Here is a 22054-nt window from a genome sequence, read left to right as displayed (position 1 = left end):
AATAAGAGAATGAAGAGCTGGACTTTCACAACCCAGTAACTTGGCCAATGATTTTCTGCAACTCTGTGACATTTTTCATTCAACCTTTTTTTCTTGATGAAGTCAAAAAACATACAGAAATGCAAGTCATAACCTTCTTTGCAATAAATAACAAAGCCACTACACTTGATATTAATAACATTTATTTCTCTCATGAAGTTACTTTAAAAAAATTGGAATTTAGAAGAGATAAAGGTAAAACAAGGAGTGAAATAACTATAAATGTTCTTCTACTTCAAAAATTGCCTGACATCTGAGCCAGAAGACTTCTGCATTCATCAGTGATTTCCTCTTCATGTGTCATAGAAAGAGTTCAACATGCTTTACAAAATCCATTATATTTTAAGACCATTTCCAATATCTGCTATCATAAATCAAGAAATCCATTTATTCAAGGTTACTTATGGGGAATTAATCACACAGAAAATTTTAACAACTTCTTTTTCAAAAATTAAAGTACAAGTACTTTACTGTATTTGGCATTCCTATACATAATGATGTGAATTCAAAGACTGAAAGCATTAAAGGTATATAATTAAAATTCTTGGGCTTAGACATTTAAAAAGTTTTAATATTTAGAATTCTCACTAACAAATATTACAGAAAAACAAATCAGAATATAAATACAACGTACTCTCCTTCAGATTTCTCCTCTGATTAAGTGGCATTATATAACATACAAAGTTGTTCCAAAATACTTGTACATACTTGTTATACCCTCATAAATATTTTAAAAAAATCTGAAAAAATTGAGGCCAAGTTAACTACCGGCACTATGGACAAAGAACAAAAACTCATGGATTCCTCCACTTCTAAGGACTTCTAAAACCGACCTTCCTAATTTCAAGGAAACATTTACTCAAAAGAGAAAAATTAAAAACAGGTCAGCCATACATTAATAGCTTTGATAGGGTATAGCTATTATGTCAAAATTCAGCCATCAATATACAACCTCATTTCCCATCTAAAGTTAATGAGAATGTATTTTACTTTAAATGGGACATAGTGGCAAAGTGCCAAGAATTAAAGAATAACCTTAAAGTCTTAATTTCATACTTCAAATACCACAAAAAGCAGTAATTCCCAAAATCATGAAAGCATAATGAAATAACTACAGAGAAAAAATGGACATTTAAGTCATTTCACTCTTTCTTAATATCATATAGTGAGAACAGATGTATTTATAACTTCAGCATACGTCATAAAATCATTATTCATTGAAACAGACAAATGTTTATGAGGAACATTTAACTTAAACTTAATAGTTGCTTATAAAATGGCTTTGAAAGACTGACCTAAGCAAATAAGAGTCTGGTCAAGAGGCAGTAAAATATAAATATAAAATATACTACAATGTTGCTTGGGATTACATGTACACACTGCTGTAAATGTATGCATAAAGGTAAAACGCATAACCAACAAGGACCTACTATATGGGAGAGGAGTTTGGGGGAGAATTGATTCATGTATATGTAGGGCTGAGTCCCTTCCCTGTCCACCTGAAACTATCACATTATTAATCAGCTATACTCCCATACAAAATAAAACATTTAAATATATATATATATATACACAGCAATGTTAAAAACCTCATAGTGTTCTATAGGAAAACCAATAAAGATAACAATCTTTCTGGAGGGAAAAGTTTTTACCATTATGAATTTCAAATGCAAGTTTTATACATGAATTCAATAAGGAATACATTTAAACCTTACAGTGCCACATAATCATCATCCATTTTTATGGAAAACAATAAAAATTATGTACTTTTAAAATATGTGTACATCAAAACTGAAAGGTTAATTTTTACTTTTTCCTTTATTGGCAACTTTGGATGCATTTTTAGGTTTTGGTTCCCAAAGGGCATTTTTTACAAATCTTGAAGCCGCACCCCTGTCCAGCTTGCCAGCCTTTTTCTTGTCTGTTATTTCCTTGACTCTGTTCATGTATACTCTGATTCTCTCCTTAAAAATAAGAAAAAAAAGAAAAAAAGGCAATAGATTTACCAAGCTGTTCACCACTACTAAGCTGTATTATACTACACCTCAGTTAAATTCAACAACTATGTATTTATTGCCTATTAAGTGGTGCTAGTTAAGTGCAAAGTGAACAGGATAAACATACTCCACTTTCTCCTGGAGTCTCAGTCTAGGGGAAACACAGACATTAGAAAGTCATTTCAGAAGTGTTCTGAGTGTTTCAAAAGAGGAAAACCTAGACACTACAGAGATAGAAACCCTGAAATGTTTATATGTGGTTACATTAAATTTTTTAATTTACCTAAATCCATATACTATCTTGTATCTGAAGTCTATAATCTAAAATAGAACTTTCACAGGCTTACAGTACACAAACTAAATTCTCCAGAAATTATGTGAAACAGGAAACAGCTAAGGCAGCATTTTAACTATTTGTTTTTTTGTGTTATCTTCTAGTGTCGCAATTAAACTAAGTAGAATGAAAATACAAGATCTTTTTAGCCAATGTCATAGTTCTGACTGATAAGCACAGGATATTTTCTAATGAAATCTACGGCTCTTATCAGACTTTACACAGTGAGAAACATACTAGGTTTCTGTACCACTTTGAATCTTCTGAGGCCATTAATCAGAATAAAGGCTTATTTCTCTACTTCAATTAGAGAAACAAAGGTGTGAGCACCACAAAATAGTAAATGATTGATCACCACTTAAAAGCAAGTTTCATTAAATTATCAAAACAGTTTTATAAACATACACATAAAAATGCAGAACCTTAGGATTTTTTAAGTTTAAAAAACAACTCTACTCAAAACCCTCTCATGAGTTAAAGTCCTCACTCACACACCAGCCCAGCCCTCCCCAAATTGATCATCCCTCACAACACTACACCCTCTCTTCCTTCCATCACCTTGCTAATAGTTCAATAGTCATGACTGAAAATGGCAATCCTACTCAAGTAGTCCAGTGCCTCTTACCCTGTGCTACTTCTTTATCCCCGCAATATAACCTTCTAACATACTGTGTGTTCACACATACGTATTATGTGTTGCTTGTTTCCCACCACCAGATAGGGTGGTACCTGCCACAAAGGCAGGCATATTTTAGTGGCTTTACTCCCTGAGGAACTATCTCGCTTGGAAATAAAGCCTGGCTTCTAGTGGGCACTCAGATATTTTCTGAATGAATGAATTGACTATTTTCAATGCCTTTCCCCATTCATGATATAGACAGCAGATAGGCTTCTTCTCACACCCTAACTCTGTGATCAATTAGTGACATCTGTCACAAAGTCAGAAAAGGGGAATAGGTTTATGGATGCTGTTAATTTGTCCACCCTTGTCCAAAATATGAATGCACTCCTGCATAAAGTGGATTCTGAGAGAAAAGAAGACAGATGATAGAATCAAGTACTAAACTACTCCAAATAACTTTGTTTTTAAGAGAAAAAAGAAGAATTTTATAAACATAAAGGCTGCATTAGAAAGTTGAACACAGATGATACAGTGCATTCTTCCTAAGATTTAAGGCCAATCTCATTTGTCAAATCAAGATCTATGGACCATATTGCTTTATATATTTTGCTCTAAGTATTTTTCACAATTTCTGTATTTTAAAAAATATTTATTTTTTACTTTTCCTCCAAGAAATTTAAAAGAAGAAAAGGTCTCAGTCTGTACATTTAAAAATTGAAGACAACATATCTGGCTTTACTCATTTTTTTAAAATAAATGACCAAGTACTTTACTAAGTTATAAAATACATACATATCAACCACCTTAAGACTTTAGAGCAATAATACAGTGTCAAGTGTATTTCACATATATATTTACCTTATATTTTATAAACACAAAGAATAAATTTATTAACATTCTTATTCATAAAGCCAAGTCAAGAAGGTAACCTTATGTTTGATTTCTAAATTTTTTCTTTCAAACTGAATGATTTGATTAATTTTTGAAGTCAGCAAAAACTCCAAGATACCAGACCTTATATACTGTACTTATACATCTAAATGGAATACAAAGACAAACCTAGAAGATTTATTACAGGTTATAAATATGTCACTAATGCAGAATTACTGGACAGTACACATACAACTGGTGCCAAAAAAGCTTTTAGCTTTGTTGCTGAACTGGATTCTTTACTGCTGAGAAAATGAATTAATGGAAGAATTGAAAAGGTGGAGGAGAAACTTTCCCGTCTTTGCTAGTAAATCAACTAGAATATACTTTTAAGAATTGTGTAAGAGTTTTCTTTTTTTTTAAAAAGGCAGTTGTAGAGATGAACAGGATTTCAAGAATTTATAGGAAAAATAATATAGAAGTTATAAATAATTACTAGAATCGTAACATTTTCCCATCCAGAGATATATATAATATATGGAACACCATTCTCTGACAAAGGTGAGAGAAAGAGAAACTAAAGACACAATGAAATCTGGGTCACTTTCATAATTTCAACCCTAAATAATTTCGTTCTCCACAATTAGCGTGATAAAGGTACTCTAATTTTAACTGCAAGAACACTACAACAGACATACACGTAAAATAAAAGAAATCAATCCACGGCAATCTTACCAATTCCTGCTTTACTGGATGTTCCTTGGGATTGACTCCCTGGGTTGCCAAATAAACTACAAGAGAAAGATTTCATAGAATGAAATGGGTATATATTAATAAAGGCATTAAAGAAACTTGTTACAAAAAAAGAAATGTCACAGAAATGATTAATTAAATCTTAAATTATTCAACCTCTTTGTAATTCTAAATGTATGTGTGGCTCATAGGCATCTGGTATTCTGATTTAAAAGAAATAAATACTTGACAATTAAAACTGTCATAAAGTATGCTGCTGCTGCTAAGTCGCTTCAGTCGTGTCCGACTCTTTGCGACCCCATGGACTGCAGCCCACCAGGCTCCTCCGTCCATGGGATTTTCCAGGCCAGAGTACTGGAGTGGATTGCCACTGTCTTCTCCGGCCATAAAGTATAACTGTATATAAATTGTTAGCATTTTTTAAAATGTCACCTTTAACACAATAAATAATCTGCTTTATAATTAATTCCAAAGTAATATACATACCCCAAAACATTGAATTTAGTGTGTAAGCAGAAACTAAATCCACTTTTGCCTGTTCAAGTGGGTCCAACTATTAAAAAAAGAGAAAGAGAAAGAAAAAAGAAATATAAACTTTGAGTACCATCAAATATTTTAAACGCTAACCAAGCACAATGTATCAAAGAAATGCTTTTTTCACTTCCTATAATCCAATAACCAAATAATCTGGAAATAATTTGAGAAAGTAAAGTTTTGTTAATTGATGATTTTTGCCCACAAATTTTCACTTCAGGGTATCATCTTTAGTTAAACAAGGAATGTGTAAAATTCAAAAACAAAAAAAGAAGTTCTTTTGAATTACTTTAATTTCAGGAGTTACAATCTGGGCTTTGTATGTCAAAAGTAATTTGTCAATATAAACATTGTACATGATGCATTTATGTATAAGAAGCAGGCTAAAATGCTTAGGCAATACCAAAGACAGAAGAAACATAATGAGATTTGTTTTAGACTGTCAAAGTCAATTTACTCTTTCTGTCCTATAGAGTTTCCAGAAACCCTGATAACATCACAGTAATACTTAAAAGGTCAAAGATAAGAGTCTGTCAGAAAGAATGTGGGGAGTGCTTTTTTTAATTCAAAACCAAGTCAAAATAAAAATATAGTTAAGAGGCATTTTCTAAGGTTGGAGTTTTGTTGTATTTTCCCCCTAAAGATATCTAAACACTTAAAAACATAGAGGGGGGAAAAAGGGGGAAAGGGGCATAATAGAAATTACTTAAAATACCTTCTGCAACAACTCATTTCTAGAAACAGACATCATGGTCTTCAGCATTTCATCCACAGCACCAATGGAATTCTCAAATGCTGATAAATATTCATGAATTTCTACTGGATAGTCTTCATTAATTCCTTCACCTGCCATTACGATCAACTGGAAAAAAATTAAATTCTTAAAATTCACATTGGAGACAGAGATTGCTCACTAGGTTATTAAAAAAATCAATAGGTCATATCATGTATTTCAAAACTGCTAAAAGAGTTAAAATCTGAAGATAATTTAACTAATCTTCTTAGAATATAATTCTGGAGCAACCATGTTCAAACTTACCCTCTTCTTAAGTTGCTTGGTGGGGTCAGGGGCAGGGGGGGGTGGGGTGGTAAGAAAGAGGGGGGTCCCAGGAGGGGACCCACCCAAGTTCATTAATGCTACACCTATCAATCCCTCAATGCTTCTCAATAACTGAGACATGACTACCAAATATGTTATATCAATGATAAATACTCTACATTTTGAAAAATCTTTGTTGATGTTAAAAAAATAAAGAAAGAAAGTGAAGTCGCTCAGTCGTGTCTGACTCTGCGACCCCATAGGCTGCAGCCTACTAGGCTCCTCTGTCCATGGAATTTCCCAGGCACGAGTACTGGAGTGGGTTGCCATTTCCTTCTCCAGGGGATCTTCCTGACCCAGGGATTAAACCCGGGTCCCCTCCTGCATTGCAGGCAGACACTATCATCTGAACCACCAGGGAAGCCAAGGGCTGGCTGATGTTAAAGACTAAGCAAAGCAATGAAAGTGTGGTAAGTAAATATATCCTACCCCCTAATGCTTGTCGAAAACAATGATAAGCAAAGCACTTTCTTTGGAAAACATATTTTAGCACTTCTAAATTCAGGCATTGAATTTAGAATTTGAATTAGGCATTTGAACTCAGCATATTAAACCAAAAAATTAGAAATCTTGGGTCTGAAGAACCTTACAATCATTTATCACTAAAATCACTTTTCAAGCCTATATTTATATGTATATATACATATTCCTTAAGCTTAAAATATTAGTAAGAAATTCAAGAGGCCATAAATCAGATAAAGCCTATAAGCAGAAAAGAGGAAACTTAGGAGAAATAAACTACATGGTTTTTATTTAGGCCAGAGCATACTTTGACAGCCCATTAGTTAAAATTCAGATTTACCTTATAACAATATTTAATATCTATATGAGAAAAAGAAAACTCCACATCACTGTATTTAATATCATTATCTAAGATCAAATTTCAGAAGCAATTCCAAGCCACATGTACCATCCTTAGGTTAAAAAAATGTTATTAGCTGAAAATTCCTCCTTCATTACATCACTAAGGAGAACATCAAGAATGTGTAAAATAGCAAAGAGCATAACCAGTTTGAAGTAAACAGACTCAGGCTTTCCATCTTGCCTGCTCACTGGCTTTGTCACCTTAGATAAATCACTGTATCTCTCTGGGCCCCAAATACCTCATTCATATAAAAAGGCAGTTGGTCTAATGATCTGTAAAGTCCCTAATAGTTCTAAATGTTATGACTATGTCATTTAAGCTTTAAAAGTACTATTTGATTATTTAGTGATAATACATCAACATTTCAATTCAACAAGTCTAGAGACATCTGGTTTCATTTAAAATTTAAAAAAAAAAAAAAAGATGAAGTGCAGGAGACCATCACTACACATGCTATAAAATTACTATCAACTACTGTGCAAACAGCAATTAAACAAAGGACTATGAGAAAAGAAAACCACACAGGAGAGAGTGTGACTTCCTGTTTCAAAAGGCTAATAACTACAACCATGGACTTGCCTCTCATCCCGCCCCCCAAAAATCTCTCCAAAATGACAGAAGAAATACAAAAATAAATCCACAGTAATGCTGAAACAAAGAAGCGCACCTATCCATCAGCAGACCTCAACAGCAGACATTTTTATAAACTAAACAGCAAATGAGATTAGACTGATAGGAAACAGAAGCAAGGAGAATACAGCCTTTACAGACCAAATAGGAGAACCCAGGAACAAACCCAAGATGAAGGACAGTAAGGGCTGAACCCTGAGGGCTGAAAGCAGCTGAGCCAACCTCCAGATGTGCAAAAGGACAGCTCCAGCATCTACTGTCCAGATAAACGTGTAAGACATAAATATAGAGATGGTATTTTTCGTTACATAGAATTTTAAACCAATAAATTTGAAAAATCTGACTAATAAGGATGAGGTACCGGGTCGGCGGGGCGGGGGGGGGAACCCAGTTATCAAATCTAACCTAAAAGGAAGTACATAAACCAAACAGATCATTAATAACAGACCAAAAAAAATTTTTAAGAAGTCAAAAATCTATGCTCCTAAAAAGTTTCAAGTCTAGAAGATATTATAGGTAATTTCTTCCAAACCTTCAAAAAACAGTTAATCCTTATGGTATTTAACTGTTTAAGACCACAAAAAGAGATGAAAAACTTAAGATACCTATTTCATGACATACACAAAAATAAACTCCAGATGAATTTAAAGGTAAATTCTGTATAAATGTATTAAAAGATTATATAAAATATTTACATGATCCAAATGAAACCCAAATGCTATAAAAGGAAATGGCTGACAGACTTAACTACATAAAAACTGAAAAAAAAAATATGTATTGTAAAAGTATACCTTAAGCAAAGTTAAAAGGCAAGAAACAGTCTGGGAGAAAATATTTGCCAAAACACAACAAAAGATTAGTTAAATGATATAAAAACTTCCTACAAAGCATAAAAGATTAAAATAATGAAAATCTCACTCATAAGACCAGCAATAATTTTAAAGACTGGCAAAATTCGGCGTTAGCAAGGGTTTACACTAGAGGCAGAATATAAACTGGTACAGATTTCTTAAATGCACACACTCTTTGACTCAGGAAATTCTCTTTAGAAAGCAGCCTACAGAAATCCTTGTATGCATGCATAAAAAAATTGTTAAAATGGACTCCTCAAACTTTTCAAGTGGGAACTCTGCCTCTCATCCATTTTTCTCCCTGGTGGGGTCATTACCCATCAACTTAAAACCTTTCATCCTCCATCTTAAACAAGAAACAAACACCTTGACTTCATATCCCCCACTCCAGCTAAAGTCCCATATTCCATCTCCCTTTTAGAACAAACTCATATCAAATCACTTTGATATATACCTGAAACTACCACAATATAAATCAACTATACCAGGTGGCTCAGTGGGTAAAGAATCCGCCTGCAATGCAGGAGACACAGGAGACGAGGGTTCAATCCCGGGGTCAGGAAGATCCCTTGGAACAGGGCATGGCAACCCACTCCAATATTCTTGCTGGAGAAAGCCAAGGACAGAGCAGCCTGGCGGGCTACAGTCCATAGGCTCACAAGAGTCAGAAAGACTCACAAAAGAGTCGGACACAACTGAAGCAATTGAGCGCACATATACTTCAATTAAAAAAAAAGAAACTAATCTTGCTTACTGCGGTCTTCCGCATTTCATTTTATGGCAACTCCACCTTTTCAAATGCTCAGGCCTGCTGGATCATTGAAAAAGCAAGAGAGTTCCAGAAAAACATCTATTTCTGCTTTATTGACTAAGCCAAAGCCTTCGACTGTGTGGATCACAATAAACTATGGAAAATTCTGAAGGAGATGGGAATACCAGACCACCTGACCTGCCTCTTGAGAAACCTGTATGCAGGTCAGCAAGCAACAGTTAGAACTGGACATGGAACAACAGACTGGTTCCAAATAGGAAAAGGAGTACATCAAGGCTGTATATTGTCACCCTGCTTATTTAACTTATATGCAGAATACATCATGAGAAACACGGGGCTGGAAGAAGCACCAGCTGGAATTAAGATTGCAGGGAGAAGGATCAATAACCTCAGATATGCAGATGACACCACCCTTATGGCAGAAAGTGAAGAGGAACTAAAGAGCCTCTTGATGAAAGTGAAAGAGGAGAGTGAAAAAGTTGGCTTAAAGCTCAACATTCAGAAAACTAAGATCATGGCATTTGGTCCCATCACCTCATGGGAAATAGATAAGGAGACAGTGGAAACAGTGTCAGACTTTATTTTGGGGGGCTCCAAAATCACTGCAGATGGTGACTGCAGCCATGAAATTAAAAGACGCTTACTCGTTGGAAGGAAAGTTATGACCAACCTAGACAGCATATTAAAAAGCAGAGACATTACTTTGCCAATAAAGGTCCATCTGGTCAAGGCTATGGCTTTTCCAGTGGTCATGTATGGATGTGAGAGTTGGACTGTGAAGAAAGCTGAGTGCTGAAAAATTGATGCTTTTGAACTGTGGTGTTGGAGAAGACTCTTGAGAGTCCCTTGGACTGCAAGGAGATACAACCAGTCCAGCCTACAGGACATCAGTCCTGGGTGTTCATTGGAAGGACTGATGCTGTAGCTGAAACTCCAATACTTTGGCCACCTCAAGCGAAGAGTTGACTCATTGGAAAAGACCCTGATGCTGGGAGGGATTGGGGGCAGGAGGAGAAGGGGACGACAGAGGATGAGATGGCTGGATGGCATCACTGACTTGATGGGCATGAGTTTGAGTAAACTCCGGGAGTTTGTGATGGACAGGGAGGCCTGGTGTACTGTGATTCATGGGGTCGCAAAGAGTCGGACACGACTGGGCGACTGAACTGAACTGAACTGAACTGAACTGAAAGTTACAGAATGATCCTTGACTCTTCTCTCCCACCCTATCTTTAAAACATTCAGAATATAACCACGTCCTACCACCTTCACTGCTACCACCCTGGTCCAAACTAGTCTGAGCCATCATTATGTCTTGCTGGGATTGTTTCAACAGCCTACTAAACGGCCTCCTTGTTTCTATTCCAATAGTTTATTATCAAGAAAGCAAACGATCATCCCAAATCTAAGTCAGACTCCCACAAGCCTCCGCTTGGAAACCTTTAAAGGCTTGCTGCTTCACTCAGGAAGAGACAAAGTCCTTATGTTGACTGAAAAAGCCCTGACTCTCTGCTACTTCTTCTGTGACCTTATCTCCTCTCACTCTGCCCCAGCTCACTCCACTCCCGCCATGAAGGCCTCACTGCTCTTTTTATCGGGCTCACCCCTACCTCAGAGCCTTTGGACTCCTCTCCTTCCTAGAAACGTTTCTCCAGAACCAGTGGCTTCAGAGCTCACGACTTCACCTTTGCTACATCTCTACTCAAATGCTGTCTACTACTTATAAAGCTTTCCTGACCACCCTATTTAAAATGCACACCCCTCCTCTCATTCCAGAGCTTCCTATCTCCTTCTCTTACAGTCCTCAACAGCATCTGATATATTTCACTTATTGTCTGTCTACCTCCAAAAGACAGTAAATACTGACACATGAGAGCAGGAATTTTTGTGTCTTGTTCATTAGCACTGCCAGGCAGTTGATAACACATTTGTTGAATGAAGAAACTATATAGAACAAAAACTGAGAATAATCTAAATAGTCATTAACAGGGGAACAGTTAAGTGAATTACACCACATCCATCCAAGATAATAGTAAAAATAAAGAAGTTAATCTTTACATGCTGCTGCTAAGTCACTTCAGTTGTGTCCAACTCTGTGCGACCCCACAGATGGCAGCCCACCAGGCTCCTCTGTCCCTGGGATTCTCCAGGCAAGAATACTGGAGTGGGTTGCCATTTCCCTTCCCAACCTTTATATAGTAATACACAGTAAGTTGTGAAAAAAGTCATAGAACATATTCTGTAACACATAACACAGATGCAATTAAATATATGTAGATACGTGGTGCTGAAGAAGACTCCTGAGAGTCCTTTGAACAGCAAGGAGATTTCCTATAGGAAATCAACCCTAAATATTCACTGGAAGGACTGATGCTGAAGCTGAAGCTCCAATACTTTGGCCACCTGATATGAGGAGCTGACTCACTGGAAAAGACCCTGATGCTGGGAAAGATGGAAGGCAAAAGGAGAAGGAGGTGGCGGAGGATGAGATGGTTAGAAAGCATTACTGATTCAATGGATGTCAATTTGAGCAAACCTCCGGAGACAGTGAGGGACTGGTGTGCTGCAGTCCACGGAGTGGCAGAGTCGAACATGACTTAGTGACTGAACAACAACAAATGTTGAAAAACCTCTGGAAGGAGACATACAAAATCAGCCATTCTCTCTCAGAAGGGGTAGGAATTAGGGAATGGGATCAGCGCAGACTCATGTTATCCACTCTTCACTCTTCATTGTTCAAACTTTGTTATTTCAAAACACATGTATTAAAATCATAATAAAAATAAACAATCATTAAATTTAAAAAGGCATACTTTAATAATGCATTTTGGCTTTTAACAAATACTGTAAGTATAGAAAACACAAAAAGACGTTTATTTAAATGTGAAATTTTTCATCTGATTTTTCTATTAGAAAATATTTCCCCTCAAGAATCATGACATAGATTTTTCCTGCAATTATTCCCTGTCCCTAAGCCCCAACAAGCAAGTAGTTATTTATTGTTGAAATGGGTTAGGGTGAACACTGAAAGCAAGGCAGTAAGTAAGAATAATGACTCTCATTAAATCTGAACCAAACCACTTGCCTTTTTCCTAACTAAAAAACAAAGGCAATGTAGATTGGAAAATAAAGATTGTTCTAATACCAGAAATTACCTCCAATTCAAATGATTTCTTCAAACATTTTACACAGACAGTTCCTGAGCATCTGCTCCTCCCACAGGAAGCACTGCAAGGAAGGAGCTGCAGTCACTGCCCTCTGTCCCCTTCGTTACTCGGATGCCGTGATGAAGCTGTGAACGGACAGAATCAGGAGCAGCAGCCAACATCTGAACTCCACCGCCTGTGAACCGGGCATTACTCTCAGCATCCACACACAATTCTTCATTACTCCTCACAGACTACACATGGAACCACACGAGGTTCCGTAACTTGCCCAAGATTGTGCGTGGTGAAACTCCAAAGAAGAGAAAGAAAAACAGAACTCACCCACTGCTCCTCACTCCCTGGCTGGTGCCATAGGCAGTCCTCACCCCTCTACCTTCCTTCTAGAGTGTCGACCGCAGAAGTGGAGAAAGTGGAAGAGGGCCAGAGAGAAGCTGCCTCTCTCCTTCTCTCAGGAATGTCTGGCTGAGACGCAGGGACAGAGGGCAGAATCCCTACAAGCAACCCCTACAGGATGAAATGCCATTCCTTCCCTCCACTCCTGCCAGTGATGAGAGCCGCAACACCCACCAGAGAAAAGGAGGGGGACAGGACATCATCCCTGACCTCCTCCCCTCCATCCTCTGCTTCAGGGAGCTCAGTGCAGCCAGGAACCTGGAGTCATCCTCACCCTTCCTCAGGTCCCAGTCCCACCAGTCCTGCCAATTCAGCCTCTTAATCTCCTTGAGCCACAAGCTCTCCTCCGTTCTCACTAAATTTCACTAAGTCATTTAAGGCAGTCTCCCTACTGTCAGTTTTTCTCCACTCTCAACTTTAAGATGTTACAAAACATGACTTTTCTGTAATGATAGTCTGGTCATGGTACACCCCTGCTTCAAATAACTGCATTAGCTCCCGGCTACCTTGAAGATAAATTCCAAACCCCTTATATGGATGTCAAGCTCATTTCCAGTGGCCCCTATTTGTCTGAATAGCCTCATGTTTCATTTTTCCCCTCTTCCAATCCTAAGGCTGTAGCCACCTTGGCAACTTTCCAAATATCTTTTGCCCATCTGGTTCTCGACACAGGAACTGCCCTTCCCACTTCACTCTGTACTAACCCTGCTTATCTTTGCAGGTAAGATCAGGTTTCCTTTAGTGGATAAGACTTCTCCGAGCGACATCCTTCCATTCTCTCCGTCTAGGTGAACACGACTACACGTTCTCATGTCACCTAAAACACGATCTGGTGACACCTGCTGATTTATTTCACTTTGATTACAAGCCCCCTAAGGAGGTGGTGTCATACTGATGTGTCACCAGAATGGCTTTATGTCTCAACTTGCCCATGACAGTCCTCATTTACGCCTGCTGTTTCAGCTCATCATCTGCTCTGCTCCCCATTTCTCTCTCAGAAGTCCCAGTCTGAGCAACAAATTATAGGGTTACCCTAAACAAAAGGAGATTCTCACTACTCCTCACCTGACTTTGTCAGAGAACAGGAGAGCCGAGGAAGTGGCTCCCAATACCAGCTGAGACACAACCACAGCAGCAGAACCAGTAGGAGGTAGTCTGAAGAGATGTACTACTGCAAGAAACTGGTTCGTGCAATTGTGGAGGCTGGCTAAGTAACACTGAAATCTGCAGGGCAGGCAAGCAAGAAAGAACATGCTGGAACTCTTGGCTGCAAGCCAAAACTGCTATCCACAGGTGGAACTTTTTCGTCAAGGAAGCCTCAGCTCTGCTTCTAAAGCCTTCCAATTAACTGGATCAAGCCCACTCAGATTACCTAGAATAATTTCCTTAATTTAAAGTCAACTGTTTGTGTATTTCAATTATATCTACAAATACCTTCAGAGCAATGCCTAGTGTGGTGCTGGACTGAATGTCTGGGGGCTGCAGCCTAGCCAAGGTGATGAATCTAAAAGACCATCACACTGCTGTAAGCCTCCAGAACTACAGCCAGAAAAGGTATATTCCTGGCACCACAAATTGCTGCTCTGACAGCATTTTTCCACAATAGCCATGTTATTGATGACCATCAGGTACCCAAGTAACAAAACCAGAGTTCAAATTCCAGTTAACAAATGTGGAAGAAATGATAACTTTAAAAAATAAATAAATAAATAAAAATAAAAAATTTTTTTAAAAAGTCATCATTTTGTAACCCCTAGTGAAATTACTGACTCAGATACTGATCACAGATAAAAGGGGAAGCTTACAACAGAAGAGTAAGACTGTTAATACCTGAACCCACAAATGACTCTGCACCACCCCAAGCAGGACATAAACACATCATGAACCTCCTGATGTGAAGCACTGTGACAAACACAGCACCATCCGTGTGGCACTTCCGACTCCCCTGAGAAGCTGAATCTGAATATAATTGAGCCTGTGGCGCTAACTTCCAATTTACAGAAAATATGGAAGATAGAGAAGTTCACACCACAAGAAAGCAAATACACAAATCTGGAATGAGAAATACTGGACAGGAAAACTGACCTGATTTCCATAACAGGTAAATGACATGAAGAAAAACTAAGAAAAGGGAGAGAAGGGAGAGAAAAAAACAGATCTACCTTTAAATCTAACAATCAAACAGAATGTGCAGACCTTGTGTGGATCTTGATTCAAATAAATTGAGTGTAAAAAGATATCTTTGAAAGAAAGAATCCTGAATCTGGATCAGGTATTGGATGACACTAAGAAATTATTCAGAATTTTGCTAGGAAATTAGAATTCAGCTATAAAAATGACATCACAGTTACATAAGAAAATACTCCTATCAGACACTGATTGACACACATGGGCTTCCCAGGTGGTACGGTGGCAAAGAACCCAACTGCCATGCAACAGATGCAGGTTCGATCCCTGGGTCAGGAAGATTCCCTAGAGGAGGAAATGGCAACTCACGCCAGTATTCTTGCCTGGAAAATCCCATGGACAGAAGAGCCTGGCAGGCTACAGTTCAAGGGGTCGCAAAGAGTCACACGCAACTAAGCACATACACACAAACACAATAACATATATGGGGTAAAATTAAAGAACACGTTGAATTTATCTTAAAAAAAAAAAAAGCTAGTCTTCACGGATTAATCATGCTTTGAGAACAAAGTTAAGAACCCATGTAGAATAGTTCTATTAGAAATATTAGATAGTCAACCCATCAATTAACTTTTTGAATATAACCTAGTCCATAAATTGGGGAACACCTACATAGAAAGTATAGCCTAGAATACTCGACTACAATCTCATTCTAATTCTAAATATAATCTGGACTGACGGGAACATAGGTTACTGGGTGTTCACCAGCTGTGATAGTTGCCGAACAACTTACAGAGCCAGTGGCCTCAAATGAGGTTTATATTACTAACATTTCCAACAAATGCTTTGTTCCAGTATCTATTACTTTCACAATGTCACAAATTTCCTTCTTAAAAAAACCCTGATGCCGTACATTTTACCTGGTCCTTGCAAAAATGTATGCATGCAAAAATAAACAAACCAAGCCTACAGTCAAATGAAAAACTAGGGGAAAATATTTGCAACATAAAGATAGATAAAAGAAGCCTCTGCAAATCAACTTAACAACAACACACAAGAATATCTGCAATTTTAAAGCAACTATACTCCAACAAAAATAAATAAAATAGGGGGGAAAAAAACCTACAACCCAAAAGAAAAATGAACAAAGAAAATCAGCAGTTCACATATAAAGGAATCCAGATGACCAAGAGGCATAAAGAAAGCTACTCAATCTTACTCATAATTAAAGAAACATAAATCACCAGAACAAGATGCCATTTTTCACCTGTCAAACAAGCAAAAATCAAAAAGATTGATAGTACTTAATATGGGCAAAGGTGAGGAGAAACAGCCTTTCATTCACTATTAATTGGAGTGTAAACCAAGCATTCTGGGGTGCTAACTTGGCCCTATGCTTTAAAATTGTATATGCACAAAGTCTTTGACCCAGCAATTTTACTTCTGAAAATGTACATTTTCACACAAGATAATGTTTAAGGATGTCCACTGCAACACTTCTTAAAATACACTTTAAAGCAAGAAACAACTTCCATGCTCATTAGTAGAACTGGCTACATAACTTATGAAATATTCCTTCAATAAAATACTGTGTAGCAGAGAAAAATAAGAAGCAGAGCTTCAATTCCTGAAATATATTAAGTGAGCAAAAACTGAAGAATAGCATTCATAGTACAACCCACTTGTTTTTAAGAAGAAAGAAATGAGTGTGGAGGTATACTTCTTTATGTAAGTTTCTTAAAAAATACAAAAGAGACCCTTAACTAGGGTTACTTCTGGGAAAACAAAGCAGTACAGTGAAGGAGCACATTTTATGTCATACTCTCAGAACTAAGATTTCTAAATAATATCTGTAATACAACAGTACATACGTATATAAACAAAAATTTCAACTATCTGAAATTCTGATTTTACTTTAGTCCCAAATATGCCAGATAAAATGTCATTTCCACCCAGCTTAGCAATTACAATCAAACCTACATTCTTTAGTTCTGTTATATTCAAAGAACCATATGAACGCATTGCCTTCCCTACACCTAAATTTTCTAGCTACCCTAAGACCACTTTCTCCGTGTTCTCAAGGTACAAGAGCCTTTCTAGCCTCGTTCTCTGTAGAAGCTCCTCCCTGAGTTGTTGGGGAACTCCCAGCCGCCACCCTGTCTGGCCTGCTCCCTCATTAACAATGCTTTCTCAAGGAAGCCTTCTCTCTTGCCTTAGATTAAGTTATATCCACTGCTGATACAGTCTCACAGCACCATATTTTTCTCCGTATCATTGTTGTTATTTTGTATTTCTGTGATTTGATTAATGTCCATCATCCACACTGGACTGTAAGCCCCTTGGTGCAAGGCAAGTCTGCTCACATACATTCTAAGTGTCAGGGCAGCATATCATAGAGGTTGAATAAATATCTATTAAATAAATGACTCCTGAGTATCTGGCTTAGAGTCAACGCTGTGCTGTGCTTAGATGCTTAGTCATGTCCGACTCTTCGCTACCCTATAGACTGTAGCCTGCCAGGCTCCTCTGTCCATGGGATTTCCCAGGCAAGAACACTGAAGTAGGTCGCCATTTCCATCTCCAGGGATCTTCCCGACCCAGGAATCAAAACAGGGTCTCCTGCACTGCAGGCGGATTCTTTACCACCTGAACTACCAGAGAAGCCCACAGTCAACGCTAAGTAAATGTTACACAGTCACATGGCATTGAGGCCTATGTGGTGGGAAAAGAGTTCGTGTGTCATGTGCATATGTGAGTGTGCATTCGTGAGTTTGTGCATATGTGCTCAGTCATGTCCAATTCTTTACAAGCCCATGGACTGCAGCCAGTCAGGTTCCTCTGTCCATGGGATTATCCCAGCAAGAATACTGGAGTGAGTTGCCATTTCCTCCTCCAGGGGAGCTTCCTGACCCAGGGATCGAACCCGAGTCCCCTGTGTTGGCAGGTGGATTCTTTACTACTGAGCAATCTGGGAAGAAAATAGGGATAAATAAAGCAACTGTCAGGCAATCGAGAAAGGACTCAGTTGAAGTAGGGTATCATTAATTTGGGTCTTTTGTAAATTTTTTTAGGAGGGTTCAGTGGGCCTGCAGCAAGAATGGTAATCCAAAATGAGGCACTGGCTAATGGACACAAGAGAAAGGACTTGCAAAAGCATCTTTAACAGCTGACTGGGAGGTATGGTCTTGAAGGGAGAGAAGGACGGCTTCTTTCTCTGCTTGGAATACCTCCTCCCCTGATTTCCTCCCCTGTCTTCTGGGCCTAATAAAACCTATTAATCTTTTAAAACCCATGTCAAATGCCCTCTTCTTTATAAAGACTTCCATATCTCCCAAGCAAAAGTAGTCTCTTATTCCTTTTTGTTCCTAACATTTACCATACTGTTGTCATTTATCCATCAATAACACTCCTTCTTATGTTTATCAAGATAAACCTGAAAATGTCAATCCTCACTTATCTGACCCATAACCTGCATCTGACAACAGTGAACATGTTACTCCACCCTGAATTCCACAACACTAGCCTCTCAAAATTGTCCTTGTCCCCGGATGGCTGTTCTGTCTATTTTGTTGGGTCCTTATGCCCCAAACCTATAAAAGCCAAAATGCCTAAGGACTCAGGTCTAATGCTTTTCTGTTTACAGTCCTTTGGCACCTGCCTCCAGTCTCACAATTTTAATTACCATCTCACTACTCCCAACTGACCTTTTCCACTAATGACTTCCCCACTGAATTCCAGACCTGGTACTCAATTGCCTATAGCATCTCCACCTGGATAACTAACAGACATCTCAAACTTAACATATCATAATAAACTCCCAATTCTTCCTCACAAGCCTGTTGCTCCCATAGTTTTCCACTTCTCGGTTAATGGGAATTAACCCTTCTAGTTGCTCAAAGTCCCAAACCTGGACAGCTCTTTTACAACCCACACTCAATCCATAAGCAAATCTGTTAGCTTTACCTATGAAGTACAGCCAAAATTGAACGGCTACGCACCAGTCACTTCTTTCAGCTGTGAAGACACTATCTCCTCATCTTGAATCAATACAATACCTTCTTAATTAGTCTCCTGGCTTTGCCCTACCCCTCTCTCCAACAAGCTGCTCTTAACACAGAGGGCAGAGTGATCCTGTTAAACACCTAAGTCAGATCATGTCACTCCTCTGCTCAAAACTCTCCACTGGTTATTTCCCAATCTATCTCCACATGATTATATAACATAAAGTCTTGCCACATATTAAGTATTTGGTAACTATCTGTTCATTAACTAAAAACAATGAAAGTAAACTGGAACCAAATTTTGGAGAATCTCAATACCAGATTAGGATAGTCACCATGTGGATTCAAAAGAAGATATACAATAATGTATATATACAATATATACATTATACAAGATATACAATAATGTATCCCGGGGCTGTTTCTATCCTTATGCCAAGCACAGTTACATACAATTAGGAACTAAATCAGAAACAAATCAATATACTATTTGGAGGAAAACTAGAGAGATCTCTGCAGATGTTGCATCAGAATTCTATAAACGTAATGACTTTTTTGCACAGCATTACCTTAGAAAATAACAGTGAACCGTCCATACAAGGATCTCTCCAAAAATTGTCTTTAGCAGACAGTCCATGCTAGTGTCACTTGTAACTCTCCTTCATATTTAAGTAAAATCCCAGAGAAAAGGTAGAGATGCTAACCTCTAAAAACAAAATTATCCCGAGGTCTCATAATAGAAAAAGATATAAAGTACAAAGATGTTGCTTAAGATTGAGACAAATAATTAAATCGGATTACAATGAAATTAATTCTGTTAATTCCAAAGTTTCATTCGAAGTGTTTTCATAATTATTCATGTGAAGCAGCAAAATTACCTTCCAAAACTATGGAATTTGCTTATGACAAGATTCTCATCTCAGGTGTACTGTGCAGGTTAAGTGGACAATACAGGTAAAGTTTTTAGAACAATGCCTGTCTCAGGACTCAATATATTAATTAGTAATATTAGTTTTTATTTTACCAATGTGAAAATGTTCAAACACCCAACCCACTGGGGGCTGCTTAGAGCCACACTTGCAAGGTCAACAGTTTGGAAACAGTCACTAACTGAAATATGACATAGAAACTGTTTTGATTATTTTGAAAAACCACTGTTCACATTATCATTATTTTCTCTTTCAACAATATCATTTCCATCAATCACAAACGGTTCCCGGAGTTTCAATAGGGATTATCTGGTTATTTCCGGATCCAAAGTCAACATTCGGCTAAGTCTCGGGTCACGCTACTATCAGTCCAAAAAGATTAACAGGTGGGCAGCAAACATCTCATTGGGACAGAGACATCTTTATCAAGCCAAAAATGAACTGCAGTCAACAAACAGCAAGACATTAAAGATATTTTCAAACACAAGTTTGAATCGCACTATTCCTGGACCACAAAGAAAAACACTTTTAAAAGATTCCATTAGAATTCAACTTAGGATCAAAATTAGCTTCCCATCTCAGGTGGGTTAATATTGCTGCAGCAGGCAGGGAATGATCATGTACTTAAATGATAAAGGCGGATGACAAGGGAAAGCTACTCTCCTACACCTTCCACTTCGACTTTCCTCTCTCAACCAGGTTTGAAAGCAGCAGAAAATTAACGGAGAAGTCACGAGCTTTTAATTTCTCCACCCACCAATACTTGAGAGGCGGAGCTAACAGCCGAAAAAGAGCGAAAGGTTAAGAAAGCGGAAGTGGGGGTCCCGCAATGGACCGTCATTGCAGGTTACCCCAACACTCGCACTCGCGGAAGACTAGACAGCACGGCTCCGCTTCTCACAGTCAGCGGGAGCGTGACAAGGGGCTCCCAGGAGAAGCGGGCTTAGACAGAAGCACGACAAAAATTCCAACCCCAGTTCAGAATAATACCTCACGGGCCTTCGACGTCTGCCTTCCGGAAAGCAGTCGGCAGTGGTGACGTCGGTGGCGCGCCGGCTCTACGAGCCAGGCTAGCGGCGCTCTCCGATGACCTCACGCTTCTCGCCACACCCCTTTAGCCCCTTCCCTTCCGCCCTCAAGGGCGATCTTCTCTGACCCCACCGTCTGAAGTTGTGGGAGGGAATGGGTATGCTGGGGGTGCGGGGCGCCGGTCCGTTTTTCTAGATTTGTATCCCTGGTGGCTCAGACCGTAGAGAATCTGCCTGCAATGTAGGAGACCCTGGTTGGATCCCTAGGTGGGGAAGATCCCCTGGAAAAGGAAATGGGAACCTACTCCAGAATTCTTGCCTTGAGAATTACATGGACAGAGGAGCTTGGTGGGCTACGGCCCCACAAGGGGTCACAGAGTCGGACAGGTCTGAGCGACTAACACTTTCAACGCATACCACAATACAAGCTGAGCCTATTTAACCAGAAAAAAATGTTAGTTACTAAAGCTTTGTCCTGGTTTTTATTTTACGTCTGCTGAAACTCATTTCAGGGCATAGGGTCTTATTACATTCCTATTTTCCGCCTCTTATTAGCTTCAACAGCAGCTTTCCAAGTTATCCGTGGTGAGAGGACGGATTTCCAATCTATCCATCACCCAGAGATACTTTTGTAAAATACAGTAAAAATACGTTATTTGAAAAACTGCTGGGGGTGAGGGGAAGATAGGCAAACTACAAGCCCAGACTTCAAATTATTTCAATAAGCAGAGAACTACATTTCAACAAATACAATCAAACGAGCATAGGGGAATTGCGAAGACTGTACATATTGTTCATTCTTACATTCCTGATTATTTCACAATCATGATTAACAAATTTATGTATGAAATACGATTCCATATTTTAAACGCCTATAAAAGCACCTTGAACAAACGAGGTGTGTGTCAATATCTAAAGTTTTTTAAGTCTCAAATGAGCTTTCTTCTAATTTGTTATTCCAATCTAGTGGGAGTAATAAAAGATTTTTTAAAAAGGCTTCCAGTTGAGAGTGGTGAGTATCCAAACTGTTCCTCTGTTTTGTT

The 22054-nt window shown here is 38.3% G+C and overlaps 1 protein-coding gene across 4 annotated transcripts; it reads right to left on the bottom strand.

Annotated features, from left to right (window-relative positions):
- Positions 1-404: 404 nt before the first annotated feature.
- Positions 405-21047, bottom strand: C1D (C1D nuclear receptor corepressor). Of its 4 annotated transcripts, none has more exons than XM_061155172.1 (6): positions 20974-21009; positions 12522-12708; positions 5865-6011; positions 5102-5168; positions 4598-4653; positions 405-2003 (listed from the first exon to the last, which is right to left on the bottom strand). In XM_061155172.1, exons 3-6 carry the CDS (start codon positions 6000-6002, stop codon positions 1839-1841), a joined length of 426 nt encoding a protein of 141 aa, XP_061011155.1. In that variant the 5' UTR covers positions 6003-6011; positions 12522-12708; positions 20974-21009; the 3' UTR covers positions 405-1838. The 4 variants fall into 4 exon arrangements, with proteins under 4 accessions (XP_061011155.1, XP_061011156.1, XP_061011157.1 ...); XM_061155173.1 differs by having other exon boundaries at positions 12522-12658; positions 20974-21007; XM_061155174.1 differs by lacking the exon at positions 12522-12708 and having other exon boundaries at positions 20974-21047.
- Positions 21048-22054: the final 1007 nt, after the last annotated feature.

The sequence above is a fragment of the Dama dama genome, chromosome 11, assembly GCF_033118175.1.
Source record: "Dama dama isolate Ldn47 chromosome 11, ASM3311817v1, whole genome shotgun sequence".
Lineage (NCBI taxonomy): Eukaryota > Metazoa > Chordata > Mammalia > Artiodactyla > Cervidae > Dama > Dama dama.
Note: the sequence above shows the minus strand (reverse complement) of the source record. Positions and strands in the feature narration are given on the sequence as shown.